The following is a 16,487-nucleotide window of genomic DNA, read 5'->3' on the forward strand; positions in this document are numbered from 1 at the left end:
TGTGTGTGTGTGTGTGTGTGTGTGTGTAGGTCTTCAGACATTGTAGTCAGGAGTTTTGCCCTGTAGCTGCCTTAGGTGGATCTGCAGAGTGATGAAAGCCCCAACTGTGATGTGGAAAAGGATCTGCCACATGTTGCGCAGTTCATACAGGTACATGTTGCACAGGCAGATGAGAGCAAAGGCCAGGAATGACTTGATGTTCCTCCACACCGAAAAGTACGCAAATAAGTAACACTGCACAATGAAGAGAGAGATAGCTTTGTTACGTTGTGCAGCACAACATTTTTCACAACACAACATTGCTTACTCGTCCATAATTCCTGCAGGTTTACTGCCGTTAATGGTAAGGATGAGCATTAAAAGGCTTTGAAAATGTGGCTGTTATTTATTAACTTCTTTATACATATGAAACTATGAAGAAAATTTTAAAAACCTAATCAGGTTACATTCTCAAAGAAACTATTTGTAAAAAAGAAACTATACGGCCGAAAGTTTGTGGACACCTGACCAGCACACCCACGTTTGGTTCTTCCCCAAACGGTTGCCACAAAGTTGGAAGCACACGATTGTCTAGAATGTCTTTGTATGCTGTAGCATTACGATTTCCCTTCAGTGAGACTAAAAAGCCCAAACATGTTCCAGCATGACAATACCCCTGTACACAACGTGATGTCCATAAATACATGATCTGCCAAAGTTGGTGTAGATGAACTCGAGTGAACACCTTTGGGGTAAACTGGGACGCCGACTACAAACCAGGTCTTCCCGCCCAACAGCAAGCATATATGGGATGTCCAATAAACACATATGGGTGTGATGGTCAGGTGTCCACATACTTTTGTCCACATATAGTGTAATTGTACTAAAAACACTAACACACTTTAGCATCAGCAGAAAGTTGAAGGCCAACACACTCTTCCTTGCCTTTCACATTTCGTATCAGTGAAATTATAAGTGCCTCCATCTCCTCTTGGAAAAATGCTAACTAATCAATTTTAGGTTGGGTGAATTCGCTGTTGTACTCTACACAGTGATTTAGTGTGAGGAGGAGTTTAACGATCACATCTTCAGGAGTCCTTGTCCCAAGTCCAGCTCACATGCTACCTCTAAGCCTCACTTCTACTGGGTACACTCTTTAAGAGAAAATGCTTTTGCAACCAACTGGAAATCAGGTATTGCTTAGTGTTCATGGCTCTCTAATAGCACGGAATTACTTCAGCAACATCAGCACTGATGCTGCCTTTTTTTCCCTAAGAACGTGGTAAAAGCAGCTCCCCTCCCCTTCCCTCCATGCTGATGGTAATGAGTGCTGTGAGTCACTCAAGCGCTTGATGGATGACTCTAACTTACCTGATACAGACAAGCAGCCGTTCCCAGGAAAAAGGCAATTACATAATTAAAGTCTTCATCCTCGTTCTGCGGACAGAGCAGAAAAAAGGAGGAAGGGTACCGCATTAAGGAATTATCCAGCATGAACTAATTACACACAGAAATCCTTTGTTAGATTAATTAAACTGCTGTAGATGGCTAGCTGGATCTGCAATGCATAACCATTGAATCGTAACACTTTAATTTAAGTGCTGTGAAAAAGTACCTGCAGTTCTTCCGGTTTTGTGTGTATCTCGTACTAAATTGTTTCAGAAATTAAAAAAAAAAAACTAAGATAAAACAAAGACAATCTGTATTTTAAACACAAAATACAGTTGATAAATGATAATGTTGTTTATTGAAGCAAAAAAGTTATCCAATGCCAACTGGGCCTGTGTGAAAATGTATTTGCCCCCATCGTTACTAATTCCCCAAAACTATGAAACTGCATTCATAATGGGGTTCAGCTGGAATAGACGCAAGCAGGCCTGATTACTGCAAACCATGTTCAATCAAATCAACACTTAAATAGAACTTTTCCAACAGCATGAAGTTGGTTAAAAGGTCTTACCCAGTAACACACTATGCCAAAATTGAAAGAAATTCCAGGAATGATGAGGAAGAAGGTGATTGAAATACATCAGTCTGGGAAGGGTTACAAAGCTATTTCAAAGGCTCTGGGACTCCAAAGAATCACAGTGAGAGCCATTATCTCCAAATGGAAAAACTCGGCACAGTAGTGAACCTTCCCAGAAGTGGCCAACCTTCCAAAATTCCTCCAAGAGTACAGCAACGACTCATCCAGGAAGTCACAAAAGAGCCAAGGACAACATCAAAGGACCTACAGGCCTATCCTGCATCAATAAAGGTCACTGTTCATGACTCCACTATCAAAAAGACACCAGGCAAAAATGGCATCCATGGAAGAGTAGCGAAGTGAAAAGCACATTAAGGCTCATCTGAATTTTGCCGAAGCAGACCTTGATGATCCTGAAACCTTTTGGGAGAATATTCTGTGGATTGATGAGTCGAAAGTGTAACTGTTTGGAAGACAGGGGTCCCGTTATATCTGGCGTAAACCAAACACGTAATTCCACAAAAAGAACATCATACCTACAGTCAAGCATGGTGGTGGAAGTGTGATGATGTGGGGATGCTTTGCTGCTTCAGGTCCTGTGCAAGATGCAATAATTTAGGGACACATGAATTCTGATCAGATTCTAACTTTAAGGGGGCAATTAGATAGGTGATAGGTGTTGGATAACTTTTTTTGTTGTTGCTTCAATTAAGAGTAAATAAATAAATGTTTACTCAGGTTGCCATTATGTTGTATTTCAATTGAACATCTAAAACTATTTAGTACAAGATATACACAAAAACAGAAGAAATCAGGATGATGGGGACAAACACTTGTTCACAGCACTGTACATAAGAGCCTAAACATAATTCTAGTATACTGTCAAATGTCGCCATAAGGAAAGTTTACCTGCAGTATGCTCTCTATGGCATGGACCCCACGTAGTAAGTTGAGCGCACCACACAGAATGCTTAGAACGCATGCCACTATGCCAGGCAAGGTGACAGGCTCCAACATTTGATTAGGAGCTGCAAATGAAAAACAAATATTTCAAATATATAAGGATCCTGCACCGAAAATGACATGGACTTACCACCCTTTTTTTTGTTTTTTTTTTTGTTTTGTTTTTTAAGTCCAATGACATTGACAACATATGGTCAGCATATTATACATTGGAAATGAACTATTTATTGAAGAAATGCTTTAGCTTTTCAAATTCACTGATCAGATGTTAAATTTTAAATGTTAGAGCAATAACACGTTTACGACTGTAATACAAAGAAGCACCATCTTGTCACATTACAGATAGATTAGCTCTGTATCATTCATAAAACCTTCTAGTCAAGGGGGAGTAATCAGAGAAAATCACACCGTGATGACATGCTTGTGCTTCACACATAAATTCTGATGTTACTAATAACAAAAATAATGAGCTGAGCACATGTAGGTATTTATGGTTTCAATAAGAGTGAGGAGACATAAAGTGGGGTCAGTACCTATGCCTTTATATTTGGAAGCAGTGCTTTGGGAAAAGCCATTGATAAAGCTCAGGTCTTCAGGAGTGAGCTGGTACGGGGGCCGCAGCTTGATCTCCGTCTGCATATCAGCCAGGTTGATCTTTGTGGAAAGAGAACGTGGACTGTTGTACCGCTGTTTGGTCTTCTGAATGAAGTTGTCTATTAAGTTAAACAAATACAGCAAAAAAAAAAACAGCAAAGAGATCAACTGTCTCACAAACACTGACACACTGCTCATTGTGTTAGGGAAGCAGACGGAGCGCAGCTTTTTGGCAGAACAGTTTGTTTCAGCCTGTAACAACCTGAACACACACACACACACACACACACACACACACACACACACTAACAGCAACTTTAACAGGGGCACTGAGGGATTATTTGTTTTCCCCTATTTGTTTTTTCTTTTTATTGCAATTTGTATAAAATATCATGTCAATATTGTACAGGCTGTAATGGCCATTCCAAGAAATGACATTTTGTTGTTGTTATTGAGTGATATAAATGGATAAATAGTTTGATTACAAACAATGACATGCATCTATGCCTGACTTCATCCCACACTAAAGAAAATTACAAAGACTGTTTTGCTTTACCAAATAACAACATCTGAGAAGCATATGGTGCAAAAGCATAGATGCTTTATAGTTTGTTACACACACATTATATATTAGAGATGCACCGATACTAAATTTCTCAGCTGATACCAATCGTGATATCGGCCGATACCGATAGTTCTGCCTTTAATACCTTCTTTTAAATTAATAATGATAAATCTAAAAGAATTCTGGATGGGATTGACTCGATGCCGAAACTTCTGCGTCGTAAAATTGACTTCCGGTGTAAAATTTTATCAGTGTAGAGCTTACAGAGCTTACAAACTGCAATTTTTTCATCATTCCACACAAGAGACATCATCTTTACACACAGCACAAAATCGATGTGTTTTCCCGACCTCTTTTGATTGACAGGATATAATCGGCCCTGATCATCGGATGTTTTTAAACTATCGGCCGATAGCCCATAGCGTGAAAAATAGCCTTTATCAGCCAATAATGATTATCGACCGATACATTGGTGCATCTCTAATCTATATTATCTATATACACACACACACATATATATATATATATATATATATATATATATATATATATATATATATATATATATAAATCTGGCACTCTTTTCATTCTGATCCACTGATTGAAGAGTCAGAATCTCCTATTATTGCACCACCTCGTTGATCCATTTTAGCAATGCCTTTAATCACTTATTGTCTGCACTATTACTACTGCTCACCCGATAAACTGCTGGTATTTAAAAAATGATGGTTCATACAGTTGCCCTTTAATCAGTGTGTAAATACAAAGTTCCAGATGTGAAAATAGGGGTTACATATAGCTTAATTCATCTCAAGTACACCATTGTTAAACAGTGTCACATATAAAGAACTGAGTAGTGTAGTTAGCATGTTTGAGTGCATTTGAAGATGGCTAGACATCAAGTTTAGATTTTTCTGGTTAATTTTTTTTTTAAAGGTCTTAAAAAATTTTTTTCATTACATCCACATTAGCTGTTCCACAGGCTTGTACAGGGTCACACTGTTTGCAGGTAGTTACAGCAGGTTATTTAAAACGATCAAGAGATAGAAACTTCAGAACAGTAATGTGCAAAGAACTCACCAAACTCAATGAAAGAGTAGGGCCTGACAGCACTGTTAATGCGCTTCGTGTCATATGTGACAAGGAACTCTCTCTGCAACTCATCCAGGAAGCAGAACGCCAAAACGTTGGGATAGTTCTCTGTGCATACCATCATGTAGCCCACTCCCAGAGAGCTGGTGAAACTGAATCACAAACAAAATAATTTACCATTAACCATTTATCATCAGATAACTTTACACTGACAAATCTTATTTTTATCTTCTACCTGTCATACTGAATCTAAATACTAGCACATTATATAATAATCATAACACCACACTGTATATATACACAGTGCCCTCCACTAATATTATATTGGCACCCTTGGTAAATATGAGCAAAGAAGGCTGTGAAAAATTGTCTTTATTGTTTAACCTTTTGATCGTTTGTTAAAAAAATTCATACAAATACTCTGCTCTCATGGATATCAAACAATTGCAAACACAACACAGGTTTATATATATTTTTAAAAAAAAACATATCTTGATTAAATATAGGTTTGCAACAATTATTGGCACCATTATAGTCAATACTTTGTGCTACTTCCCTTTGCCAAGATAACAGCTCTGAGTCTTCTCCTATAATGCCTGATGAGGTTGGAGAATACATGGCAAGGGATCTGAGACCATTCCTCCATACACAATCTCTCCAGATCCTTCACATTTCGAGGTCCATGCTGGTGGCCTCTTCTCTTCAGTTCACCCTACAGGTTTTCTATGGCTTTCAAGTCAGGGGACTGGGATGGCCATGGCAGGACCTTGATTTTGTGCTCAGTAAACCATTTTTGTGTTGATTTTGATGTATGTTTTGGATCATTGTCCTGCTGGAAGATCCAACCACGGCCCATTTTAAGCTTTCTGGCAGAGGCAGTCAGGTTTTCATTTAATATTTGTTGATATTTCGTAGAGACCATGAGGCCATGTATCCTAACAAAATGTCCAGGTCCTCTGGCAGAAAAAAAAGCTCCAAAACATTAAAGAGCCACCACCGTATTTAACCGTGGGCATGAGGTACTTTTCCATATGGCTCTGTGTGCACCAAAACCACCTCTGTTGTTTATTGCCAAAAAGCTCTATTTTGGTTTCATCTGACCACAGAACCCGATCCCATTTGAAGTTCCAGTAGTGTCTGGCAAACTGAAGACGCCTGAGGTTTTTTGTGAAGCTCAACAACCATTTGCCGCACATCACAGCTATATTCCTTGGGAACTTGGCCTGTGTGTTACCTCATATTTATACCCCTGAACAATTTCCTGTTCCTAGTCACCAAGGTGTACTAAAAAATGTTGAATATACTAATAAATGGTATAATAAATGGTATTTATTATAAGTAATAAATGGGAATATACTTCCAATATATATTTCTCATATGAATTCATAGAGGTGCCAGTAACTGTTGCACAGCTATATTTAAGATTTTTTTTTTGATAAACCTGTGTTTTGTGAGCAATTGTTTGATATCCATGAAAGCAGAGTATTTTTTTGAATTTTTTGAACCAAAGATTAAGAAGGTTAAACAATAAAGACAATTTTTCACAGCCTTCTTTGCTCATATTTACCAAGGGTGCCAATATTAGTGGAGGGCATGGTATGTGTATATTTTTTATATATATATATATATTTTATTTTATTTTAATCATTCACCTTCAGATTAAAAGGTTTTTAAGTTCATGAGAAACGTTTCAGTCGTGTGTTATGGCGTGACTTAGCAATGTCCAAAAGACTACAGACATATCTTTTGAATGTTGCAAAGTTGTGCCAGGCAATCGTGACCCATGACAAAAGTGCCCCTTGCCCCGTTATCACTTAAACGCGGGAAGAATTTGGACGAGGTCACAAAACGTACACTTACTCATGAACTCTAAATAACAAAGCCAAGCGAATAAGCAAAACTTTTCAGAGACACACCTCCGCACCAGCCTATTCATCAATTACTCATGGTGCTACTTTAACTTTTCTTTAATATGCATGCAGCTTGACAGCCTCGCAGGAAACCGAACCCATTTTTGTCACCACGTCTCTTTACATTAATGTCTCCTTAGAGAGAAGAAACAATTCTATGACTCAGCCCCGACTGGCAGGGAAAAAGGGGGAGTCGAATCGTTCGTGCCCGCTAACACAGTTTAGGGTGATGAATAGCAGCTGCCTCGAGTGCCAGGCTTCAAAACGGCTACACCCGAGGCCCTCAAAGGAGTCATCTATCAGTGTATGCTGATTTAGCCGCTAATTTAACTGGTGTCTCCACTTCACTTTGCTTTCTTTCAAGACTCTATGCTCATTTTGACCGAACGACTTTGTATGCAGACACCATTTTTTTGTGGAAGAAACGGCATATCTAATATCGTATAGTTTCCCATAAATGTCAACTGCATGCAAAGACTTACTATATCTTATGATCTGATTATATTGCAAGAAGCTATTACAGGCCTAATCAACCCATTTAACAAAATGATAAAGTAATTCTGCGAACGTTTCAAAGTAGTGAGTCGCAGAAGGTTTTAACAGACAATAAGCCATCATATATTTGATACAAGTCAATAATACATTATGATTTGGACATTTATATCATATCATTTCTTCCTAAACATGATTAAAGGGCCTTTGTGAAACACTGTGTATTCTCGATATTTTCTTTGTACGCCAAGCACTAAGCAGACGAGAAATTTCACCGTCATGTTCATGTTCCTGTCCACTGCCGTATGTGGAATTGAACTGATTTGGATTTGTCGAGCCTTTTTTTAAACCCCAGTTTCTCTTCATTTGATCATCTACTGATCATCTATCATCCATTAGCTAATTCTCCCCATTGCATAAAAGCATGAACTGCCTTCTTCCAGACAGATAAGTTCACAGACAGCCACAATTGGTTACTGTCACTCTGATTGACAGGTGAGAGAGCAATGTCATCCATCCCCAACACAAGACAGCAGCACCACTTATCAGTCCCTCCAGGATTTCTTGTTTTTTTGTGATTGCAGAAATGAACGCAACACCAAGCGAACTCTGCAGTATTCTTCGGAGCTGGCAGCTGTTCTATATCTCGGCAGATTTTGCACAGATTTGGGCCGAGATGAGTCACGCGACGTCATCACAACGTCCATTCGGAGAAAAAGCCCTCCTTGATTCACATGCATTGAACACGAGTAGAGCTAAAAGGTCTCAGTTATCAACTAATATCACAGCGAGAAACAATTTTGCGCAATTGCAATTTCGCCAATTCAAGTAGTCTTCCACAAAAAAAGCACAAAAACTTCAGGAAATTGCATCTAAAATGTTGGCGAGAAAAAGCATTTTGGCTACAACAATCACACACACAAAAAAAGAAAACTCTGCGAAATCCTGTACAGACTGACTTATACTCTCTCAGACGCCCAGCTACGGATTGCTGCGGCATCACCAGGATTTGAACCGTCCATCTACCAACAATTTTTTTTTCCAGGAGCCTAAAACTTGGTGGACTTTGCAGCCAGATCCCACTCGATTGTTCTACATTCATGTTCTTTACTTTGCAAAACTGTACATCATTAAAGCAACTTAAAAAGGTATACTTGAATGCATACTTGACATTGTAACGGCCAGTCTTAAGAGAGCAGCGGTCAGGAAACTGGCTGAGTTTTTTGGACAGGCTCTTGAGGTGCTTCTTGGTCTCTTGCAGCCCTTTGTCCTGCTCATAGTCGGTAGAGGCAGAGAGGGGCAGGCCGTCCCTCACCCGCACCACTGAGGCAAAGAGGACCATAGACATCTTACAGTGAAAACCTGTGAGCAAAGGTGAACATAGCATGAGCACTGCATATTTTACTTGACAGTTCAGACACAGAACATACCACAGTTTACGACAGCTAGATGTACATGTAACTCTTCTTTTATTATTAATTTTTGTGTTTCAAGTGTTTCAAGTCTGTAATGCCCTGTTGGGTCTATACTGTAATTATTCACATAATTCAAATACCAAACAGGGTAAACAGAAAAGCTATAACTTTTTTTTTGTTCATAATAACAACAACAAAACAAAAACAAAAAACACTACACTTTCAGTTCTGTCATCTTGTTCTTTTATGCAATTTGCACTTTTAACAGGACAATGGGGGCTTAGTCTATCTACTTTTAGTTTCTTTTCCAGAGGCATTTTAAAAAGTGGGGAAAATGGTAAATAGTAAATGATCGAGTAAATAATCCACTTTGTTTGCATTCATTACAAGACAACATGCATTTCATGTGCGCTTATTCAATCACGGTTAATGACATGTTACGGACGCGTCAGCAAAGCTGGATCAAAAATATTATATAAGCCCCAATGCATTAGTGATGGGAGGTTCAGATCATTTTACTGACTCGGATCTTTGAATCTCGTTCAGCAAAATGAACGAATCTTTTCTCATTTCGTTCATTTCAGCAGAATGTAATTAAAATGTTACATGTTAAATTCCCCAACACATCTAGTACTTGCAGATCTAGGCGATGCAGTCTGTTAGTTCAGCTCACCTCCCGATCCGAGTCCTTCTCTCTTTTGTCACGTTATATTTATCACGTCTGTTCCCCGGAAACGGAAATGATTAAAGTTCACGTCTCGAGTCTTCAGGTTCGAGTCGTTTGTTCATCCCGTGACCGTCCCATAGGCTGAATGCAGTGGGGTTGTGACGTGATGAACGAACGACTCGAACCCGAAGACTCGAGATGTGAACTAATCATTTCTGTTTCCGGTACAGCATGGTGCATTGCCTATGGTGTGGTCACATGATGACTGAACGACTTGAACCCGAAGACTCGAGACGTGAACTAATCATTTCTGTTTCCTGTACAGAACCTATGGGAATGTTGCAGCGCATGCGTGTTCAGAAATGAACTAATCACTCTCTGAAATGATTCATTGTTCCCGAGTCATATTAAAGATTCGCTCAAAATGAACGAATCGTTCATGAACGACACATCACTACAATGCACCCGAAATTTAGGAGCTGTTTCACTTTGTAATCTCCTGCCATGACTGTCAATAGCCATGTTTCCATACAAGTTGTGAATTCAACTTGTGCGAAAACCTGGAATATCGGGTAAAACATTTGCGAATAAAGCAGTTTCCGTCTCATTTGTTCAAGAGAACAAAATCGTCCCTTCCACGAAAACTGCTGCAACTTCGTCTACCCAAACATACCTCTCGCTCGCTGCCATTTTTACTTTTTTGAGCCAATTATCCGTTCACAAGATTTGTTGAGGCATGACTCACATGACTTTTTGATGCGCATCGAGGAATTTACTCGGGTAAACGTGTTTCCATCAAATGTGTTTTTTTGCGCATATCTGTCTCAATTGAGCACCTAAGTTTTTATGCTCATTTTGGAAATTTTATCCACTTTTTTTTTATACCAGTACGTGATATCCCAAAATACGTGGATGGAAACATAGCGAATGACAGACTGCATGAATCTACAGTCTGGGCTAGAAAAAAATCAGCACCAGTCTCACTTCTTCATATCGAGTCTGTGTCATTTTCTTATGGGTGCTGGTGATGCTGTTCTGCTTTGTTCCATAAAACGTAAAAAAAACAAACAAAAAAAACCCCCTTTAATTAAAAGCTATTTGTTAACAGCAAATAATCTGATGAGGGTGTCCAAAATAAAACCCTATAATCGATGTTTTTATCTTTCAAAAACGGTAGTGCTTAGCCCTGTCAGCTCCTTTATACCGGCTACTACTGAATGCATTTCTCAAGAAGGAAGCAGCTTATATGTAAATAATGCTACTATAATATAATTTACACATGAGTCCATTATATAACAATTCTAATATTAATAACATAATGTTTAAGAATAGAAAATATCAGTACCCTGGACAGCACCTTTGGGTTACAGGTTTAAGTTTGTCAGGATGTTCATTACATCACTGCTGTGTTTACAACAGTGTAAATTTGTTTAGTCTCCGTTACTCTGAATCCCGTCATCAGCTTCAGTTTTTAAAACACAGCCAACAGAGGAGGAATGAACTTACTCCAGCAAGCCAACAAAACCTCCAGAACTAATCTAGCTAAAGTTAGCAGACTTAGCATGATAGCTACACCTGCCAGGTAGCTCACTAGACTTAACTTTTAACACTGAATCTGTTTGCTAGCTGAGTGATTATCTACTGTAGGCATGCACATTACTGTTGTTAGGTACGTGGCTATCTCACTCTCTATATATATCTGGCATAAAGTTGGCTTGAATTTGATTAAATATCAAAAATCTAAAAAGCGTGCGTTATACCGGACACCTACATGAACACTTTACAGTTGGTTGTGTGACCGTAAGTCATTCCCTTCAAATACTATAGAGCTTTAAATGATGGTATATTTTGTGTATGAGCTCATTTGGTAGTAAAATATTGCATGGCAATATTTACATATGATTTGCTAGTTTATTTTATTAAATATCAGGAAATATAAAAGGTGTGCATTATACATGACACTTCACAGTAGGTTTTGGGACTGTAAGTCATTCTCTTTAAATGCTATTGAAGTTAGAAACGTGTATACCAATGTCGTGTGTAACTTTAGAGACGGTCCCTCAATTTCTGTGAATGTCAAACGTCCAACGTCAAGCCAACTTTATGCCAGTCTCTCTCTCTCTCTCTATATATATATACACACATATATATATATACACATATACACACACATATATATATATATATATATATATATATATATATATATATATATATATATATATATATATAAACCTGTTAACTAGCTACGAAGCTTTCTATAAAACGTAGGGAAACATTTCCATGGTTAATAATGGCTCTTAATGAGACACGCCAAAGTAATCTGCATGCTAATAAGCTAGCTAAAGCCAGACATGCAGTGTGTGTGATTAAAGCTGTTTCTCACGGCGTCGTGTTTAAAAGAAGCTCAAACAGGAAACACAGCTAACCTTCGCAGAGGCATTCCTCGCTTGGTTGTAATTCAGATTTGCACTCGTGTTATTGCAGAAATGTGCATGTTTATGCTGTTCCTGCTTCCGGTGCTGTGCCGAAGACGGTAGCGTCAGGGGGAGTAGCACACTGTTTACGTGGCCCTGCGAAATGCATCATGGGTAGCAGTGCCTCTGGCGGCCATTAGCAAGAAACACGTCAGAAAAGGAAACAAGCGGTTTTACTTGCACTGTCTTTGTTACAGCCTGTAGCTTACAGTTCATATCCACTTATAATGTTTGTTTCGGGTCTTTTTTTTTACTCTGAAATATCCTGCAAAATGTTCATACCGTGTCTAAACGTTTTAAACTGCATTAAGTGATATAAAAATATGATTCAGGCTAAATATATTCACCCCCTCAAACAGACATGATGTATTTGTGATGTGAATGAAAGTGTATTAATACTCATTCAACTCATTTTTAAAATATACTGAGTATACTATTAATGTATTGGGGCACCCCAAAACAAAACCTAACCTGCTGGAAAAAAAACCCCCAATATAAATTCTAATAGTTTCCACTACAAACCATCAGCTAACCATTAAAACTATTACCATACCATTACTGGTCCTTAATGGTATCCACTAGACATAAGGTGCCACTAATAGATGGCAACAAATTACCAGTAGAGACCCACAGGGACATTAAGGTTTCTGTTAAAACCAATTCAATTCCCATTATAACCATTAAAAGCGTTACAAATTTTATGAGGGGTTCTATTGTTTTTTTCAGCATGGTAGTATATTAGTTCTTTGTTTATCTTGGGCAGGGTCAAGGTGGACCTAGATCCTACACCTTCATGCACACTTTCACACCTAGGGCAATTAAGCAGCCTCCACCTACCAGCATGTTTTTGGGAGGAAACTGGAGAACCCAGAGGAAACCCATATAGATACAGAGATGTGAAGTTCCAGTACATGAAGCTCCACATGGACAATGACCAGAGCTCAGGATGGAACCAAAGACCCTGAGCTCTATGTATTCCACTGTTTGGCCCTTTAAACAGCATGATGGGCAAAATTATTCAGCCTTAAAATAAACATTTTATCACACATGCTTTAAGTTTCATAACTTCCTGTAAGTTCTCATGCCTCTCTTTTGGAATCGAGGTGCTTGAAGGTCCAGTGTGACTAGGATAGGTTCAAGATCCATTGCCAACTTGACCAGAGAAAATGAGTTACTGAAGATGACTGAATTAATGAATGAATGAACATGAAAAAAAAAAATTTAAAGGAAAGAAAAAAGTCATGGTGATGGAACAACTTTTTATGGCTGTTATCACAGAAGAGAACAAGAACTAACTTGTTTTGTGGATGGTAACTATTAATGGATAAATAGTATGATGTGTCATTCTAATGCGCATAAATAAAAAAATATATAATCGTTTGCAAGTTGCCATGGCATAAACAGAATAAACTTTAGGCTGTGCTGTTTTAGGAAAATGAATGGCATCACAGCACCCCATGGTGTTTTATTACTTATATGCTGTATACCACATCATGGTGGAATTCTGATGGGTCACAAGGTGTAAGTTCTAAACATCACACATTATATATTTCATGCTGTGAAAGAAAACATGTTGTGTAGCTCTATGGAACAGAGAAGAAATTGAGTTTGTATAGATCCTTTGGTAAATGAAGCACATCCTTTTGACTGTTGCTTTTAGAGCAACAGAGGAAAATCTCTATTTCTCCTGAAGCAATAATCAAGATTTTTTTAGTTCTATTATACCATGCAACTTGTCCCAGTGACTTTGTTTACTGAACATTCCTCTGAGCTATTAATTTTGTAAGACAGACCAAAAACTATATTCTGGAGGAAAAAAAAAAGTATCTACCATCAGTCAAAATGATGTGACAAAGCATAGAGGAAAAATAACTGCAATATTGGAAAAGTTTTAGAGTTTGTTTAAACACAACACTGCTTCCATCCATCCACCCATTTCCTGTAATGCTTATTCTTACTGGGACATGGGGAACCTGGAGCCTATCTGAGGGGGCATGGGGGACAAGGCAAGGGACACCCTGGACAGGGTGCCAAACCATTGTAGGGCAACAATGGATGTCTTTGGACTGGGGAGGAAACCCCCGAAGCACGTGGAGGACAGTAGCAATTTGGTGGGGGTTATCCCCATGTTAGGTACTAGACAATAGTGGAAAAATAGTGAACTAGACCCAGCTACACTATATGGTCAAAAGTATATGGACACATGATCATCACCTTCCTCAAAATAGTTGCCATAAAGTCGGAAGCACACAATTCTTAAGATAGTCTTTGTATGCTGTAGCATTAAGATTTCCCTGCACTGGCATTAAGAGGCCTCAACCTGTTCATAACAATGCCCCTGTGCACAAAGTGAAGTCCATGAAGACATGTTGTGCCAAGGTTGGAGTGAACGAACTCCTGCACAGAGCCCTAACCTCAACCTCACTGAACACCTTTAGGATGAACTGGAACGCTGACTGCACCCCAGGCCTGACACCTGACATCAGTGTCTGACCTCATTAATGCATTTATGGCTGAATGGGCAAATCCCCACCGTCATGCTGCAAAATCTTTCCCAGAAGAGTAGAAGTTATTATAACAGCAAAGGGAGACTAAATCTGGAATAGGATGTTCAACAAGCACATATGGGGGCGATTTGTCAGTTGTTCACATACTTTTGGTCATATAGTGTATGTGCCAAAATTTCATATTTTCTCATTTGGAAATATCTAACTACACAGACAGACTTGTAATTAAAGACTTTGTCTGTATCTGTTCTGATCTGTATCTGTTCCTCACATCAAGGTTGAGCCCCTTTTCCAACATTAGAACTCAATGGCACAATCCAAGTATTGTTCTGTCCGATTACTGTCGCTCTCTGAAAGGTTTTTAACTTTCTGATTCCTAGTCATTCTGACTCCTTGGCTCTTTTTGTACCCACAGTTTCCGCACATAGGAGTGCATCCAGCTGAGAGGGAACAGTCAGCTCCTACACTATCCTCCTTGTAATTTTGATGGAATAGGTACCTAGGCTCACTCTCATAAGGATTAATCAGACTTTCTCAGCATGCAGACTTTACATGCATTTTACCAGCTGTAATGTCTCCATGGAAAGCAGCGTATTCGGCTTGCAGTGACTCATGCTTTAGTCAACATTCTGGTAAACTACTTTAGCTCCTTTAAGAGGCTCTTGTCTAGCTTGATAAGAATGGAGTTTACTGCTTTTTGCTAATAAACATTTAATCACAAGACTTTATAGTGTCTGAAAATGAAGCTTTGATACTAAAAGGATAAAAGTGAAGCTAAAGATCATTTTCAGATGCTCTGTATACACATATCTGATCTTTTCTTTTAATTTACCTTTAAATATACAAAAGAATACATAATATAATACACACACACACCCTGTTGGCTATAGACAGAGCTTTTCAACAAGATGAGGCTTCTCTTCAAAACCTTTTTCTCTCTTCTCTGTCCCCCCCCTTCCCCTACCTCTCTCACTGCAGATGACTTTGCCACTTTCTTTTCCAACAAGGTTACATCAATCAGGAACCAGTTCTCAACCCCAGACATGTATAGACCGACTCCTCCTCCATGTAACTCCCAACTGACTTCCTTCTCTCCCCTCTCAGAGACTGATGTCTCTAAACTCCTAATTTCTAGCTGTCCCACAACCTGTCCTCTTGACCCTATCCCTTCTCACCTTCTTCAGTCCATCTCTCCCACACTATTACCTGCACTTACACACATATTTAACACATCCCTCTCTACTGGCACATACCCTACCTCATTTAAGCAAGCCCGGGTTACCCCACTGCTTAAAAAACCATCACTCAACCCTGCTATAGTTGACAACTACAGACCTGTTTCCCTCCTCCCTTTTCTTTCCAAAACTCTTGAAAGAGCCGTTTTTAATCAACTCTCCAATTTTCTCACACAGAACAACCTCCTGGACACCAAGCAGTCTGGCTTCAAGAGCAATCACTCCACAGAGACTGCTCTGCTTTCCGTCACTGAAGCCTTACGACTAGCAAGAGCAACCTCTAGATCATCTGTCCTCATCCTACTTGACCTCTCTGCTGCTTTTGACACTGTGAACCATCAGATCCTCCTGTCAACTCTCTCCAGCCTGGGCATCACTGGAACGGTTCTGCGCTGGGTGGAATCCTATCTCTCTGACAGATCCTTCAAGGTATCATGGAGGGGAGGTATTTCTGAAACTCAGCAACTCACAACTGGCGTTCCACAGGGGTCAGTTCTGGGTCCACTCCTCTTTTCTATCTACACTACATCTCTAGGGTAGGTGATTGAGTCTCATGGCTTCTCATATCATTGCTATGCTGATGACACCCAGCTCTATTTGTCCTTCCAGCCTGACGATCCATCCG

At 39.2% G+C, this 16,487-nt stretch overlaps 1 protein-coding gene across 1 annotated transcript; it reads right to left on the reverse strand.

The window, feature by feature from the left end:
• sec22a (SEC22 homolog A, vesicle trafficking protein) lies at positions 1–12,311 on the reverse strand. Its single transcript, XM_053626558.1, has 7 exons — positions 12,073–12,311; positions 8,728–8,923; positions 5,148–5,311; positions 3,442–3,621; positions 2,855–2,973; positions 1,351–1,416; positions 1–234 (listed from the first exon to the last, which is right to left on the reverse strand). The coding sequence occupies exons 2-7, from the start codon at positions 8,907–8,909 to the stop codon at positions 34–36; spliced, it is 912 nt and encodes a 303-aa protein (XP_053482533.1). The 5' UTR covers positions 8,910–8,923; positions 12,073–12,311; the 3' UTR covers positions 1–33.
• Positions 12,312–16,487: the final 4,176 nt, after the last annotated feature.

This window comes from Ictalurus furcatus, chromosome 6 (assembly GCF_023375685.1).
Source record: "Ictalurus furcatus strain D&B chromosome 6, Billie_1.0, whole genome shotgun sequence".
Classification (NCBI taxonomy): domain Eukaryota; kingdom Metazoa; phylum Chordata; class Actinopteri; order Siluriformes; family Ictaluridae; genus Ictalurus; species Ictalurus furcatus.

What these genes read in the sequence shown, in the direction of transcription:
- sec22a (XM_053626558.1), bottom strand. Translation starts at nt 8,909, where the DNA reads ATGTCTATGGTCCTCTTTGCCTCAGTGGTGCGGGTGAGGGACGGCCTG. An exon ending in ACTGGCCGTTACAATGTCAA is followed by an intron (nt 5,312 to 8,727) that starts GTATGCATTCAA and finishes TTTGTGATTCAG; the next exon opens with TTTCACCAGCTCTCTGGGAG. An exon ending in TTCCAAATATAAAGGCATAG is followed by an intron (nt 2,974 to 3,441) that starts GTACTGACCCCA and finishes TTTCATTTGCAG; the next exon opens with CTCCTAATCAAATGTTGGAG.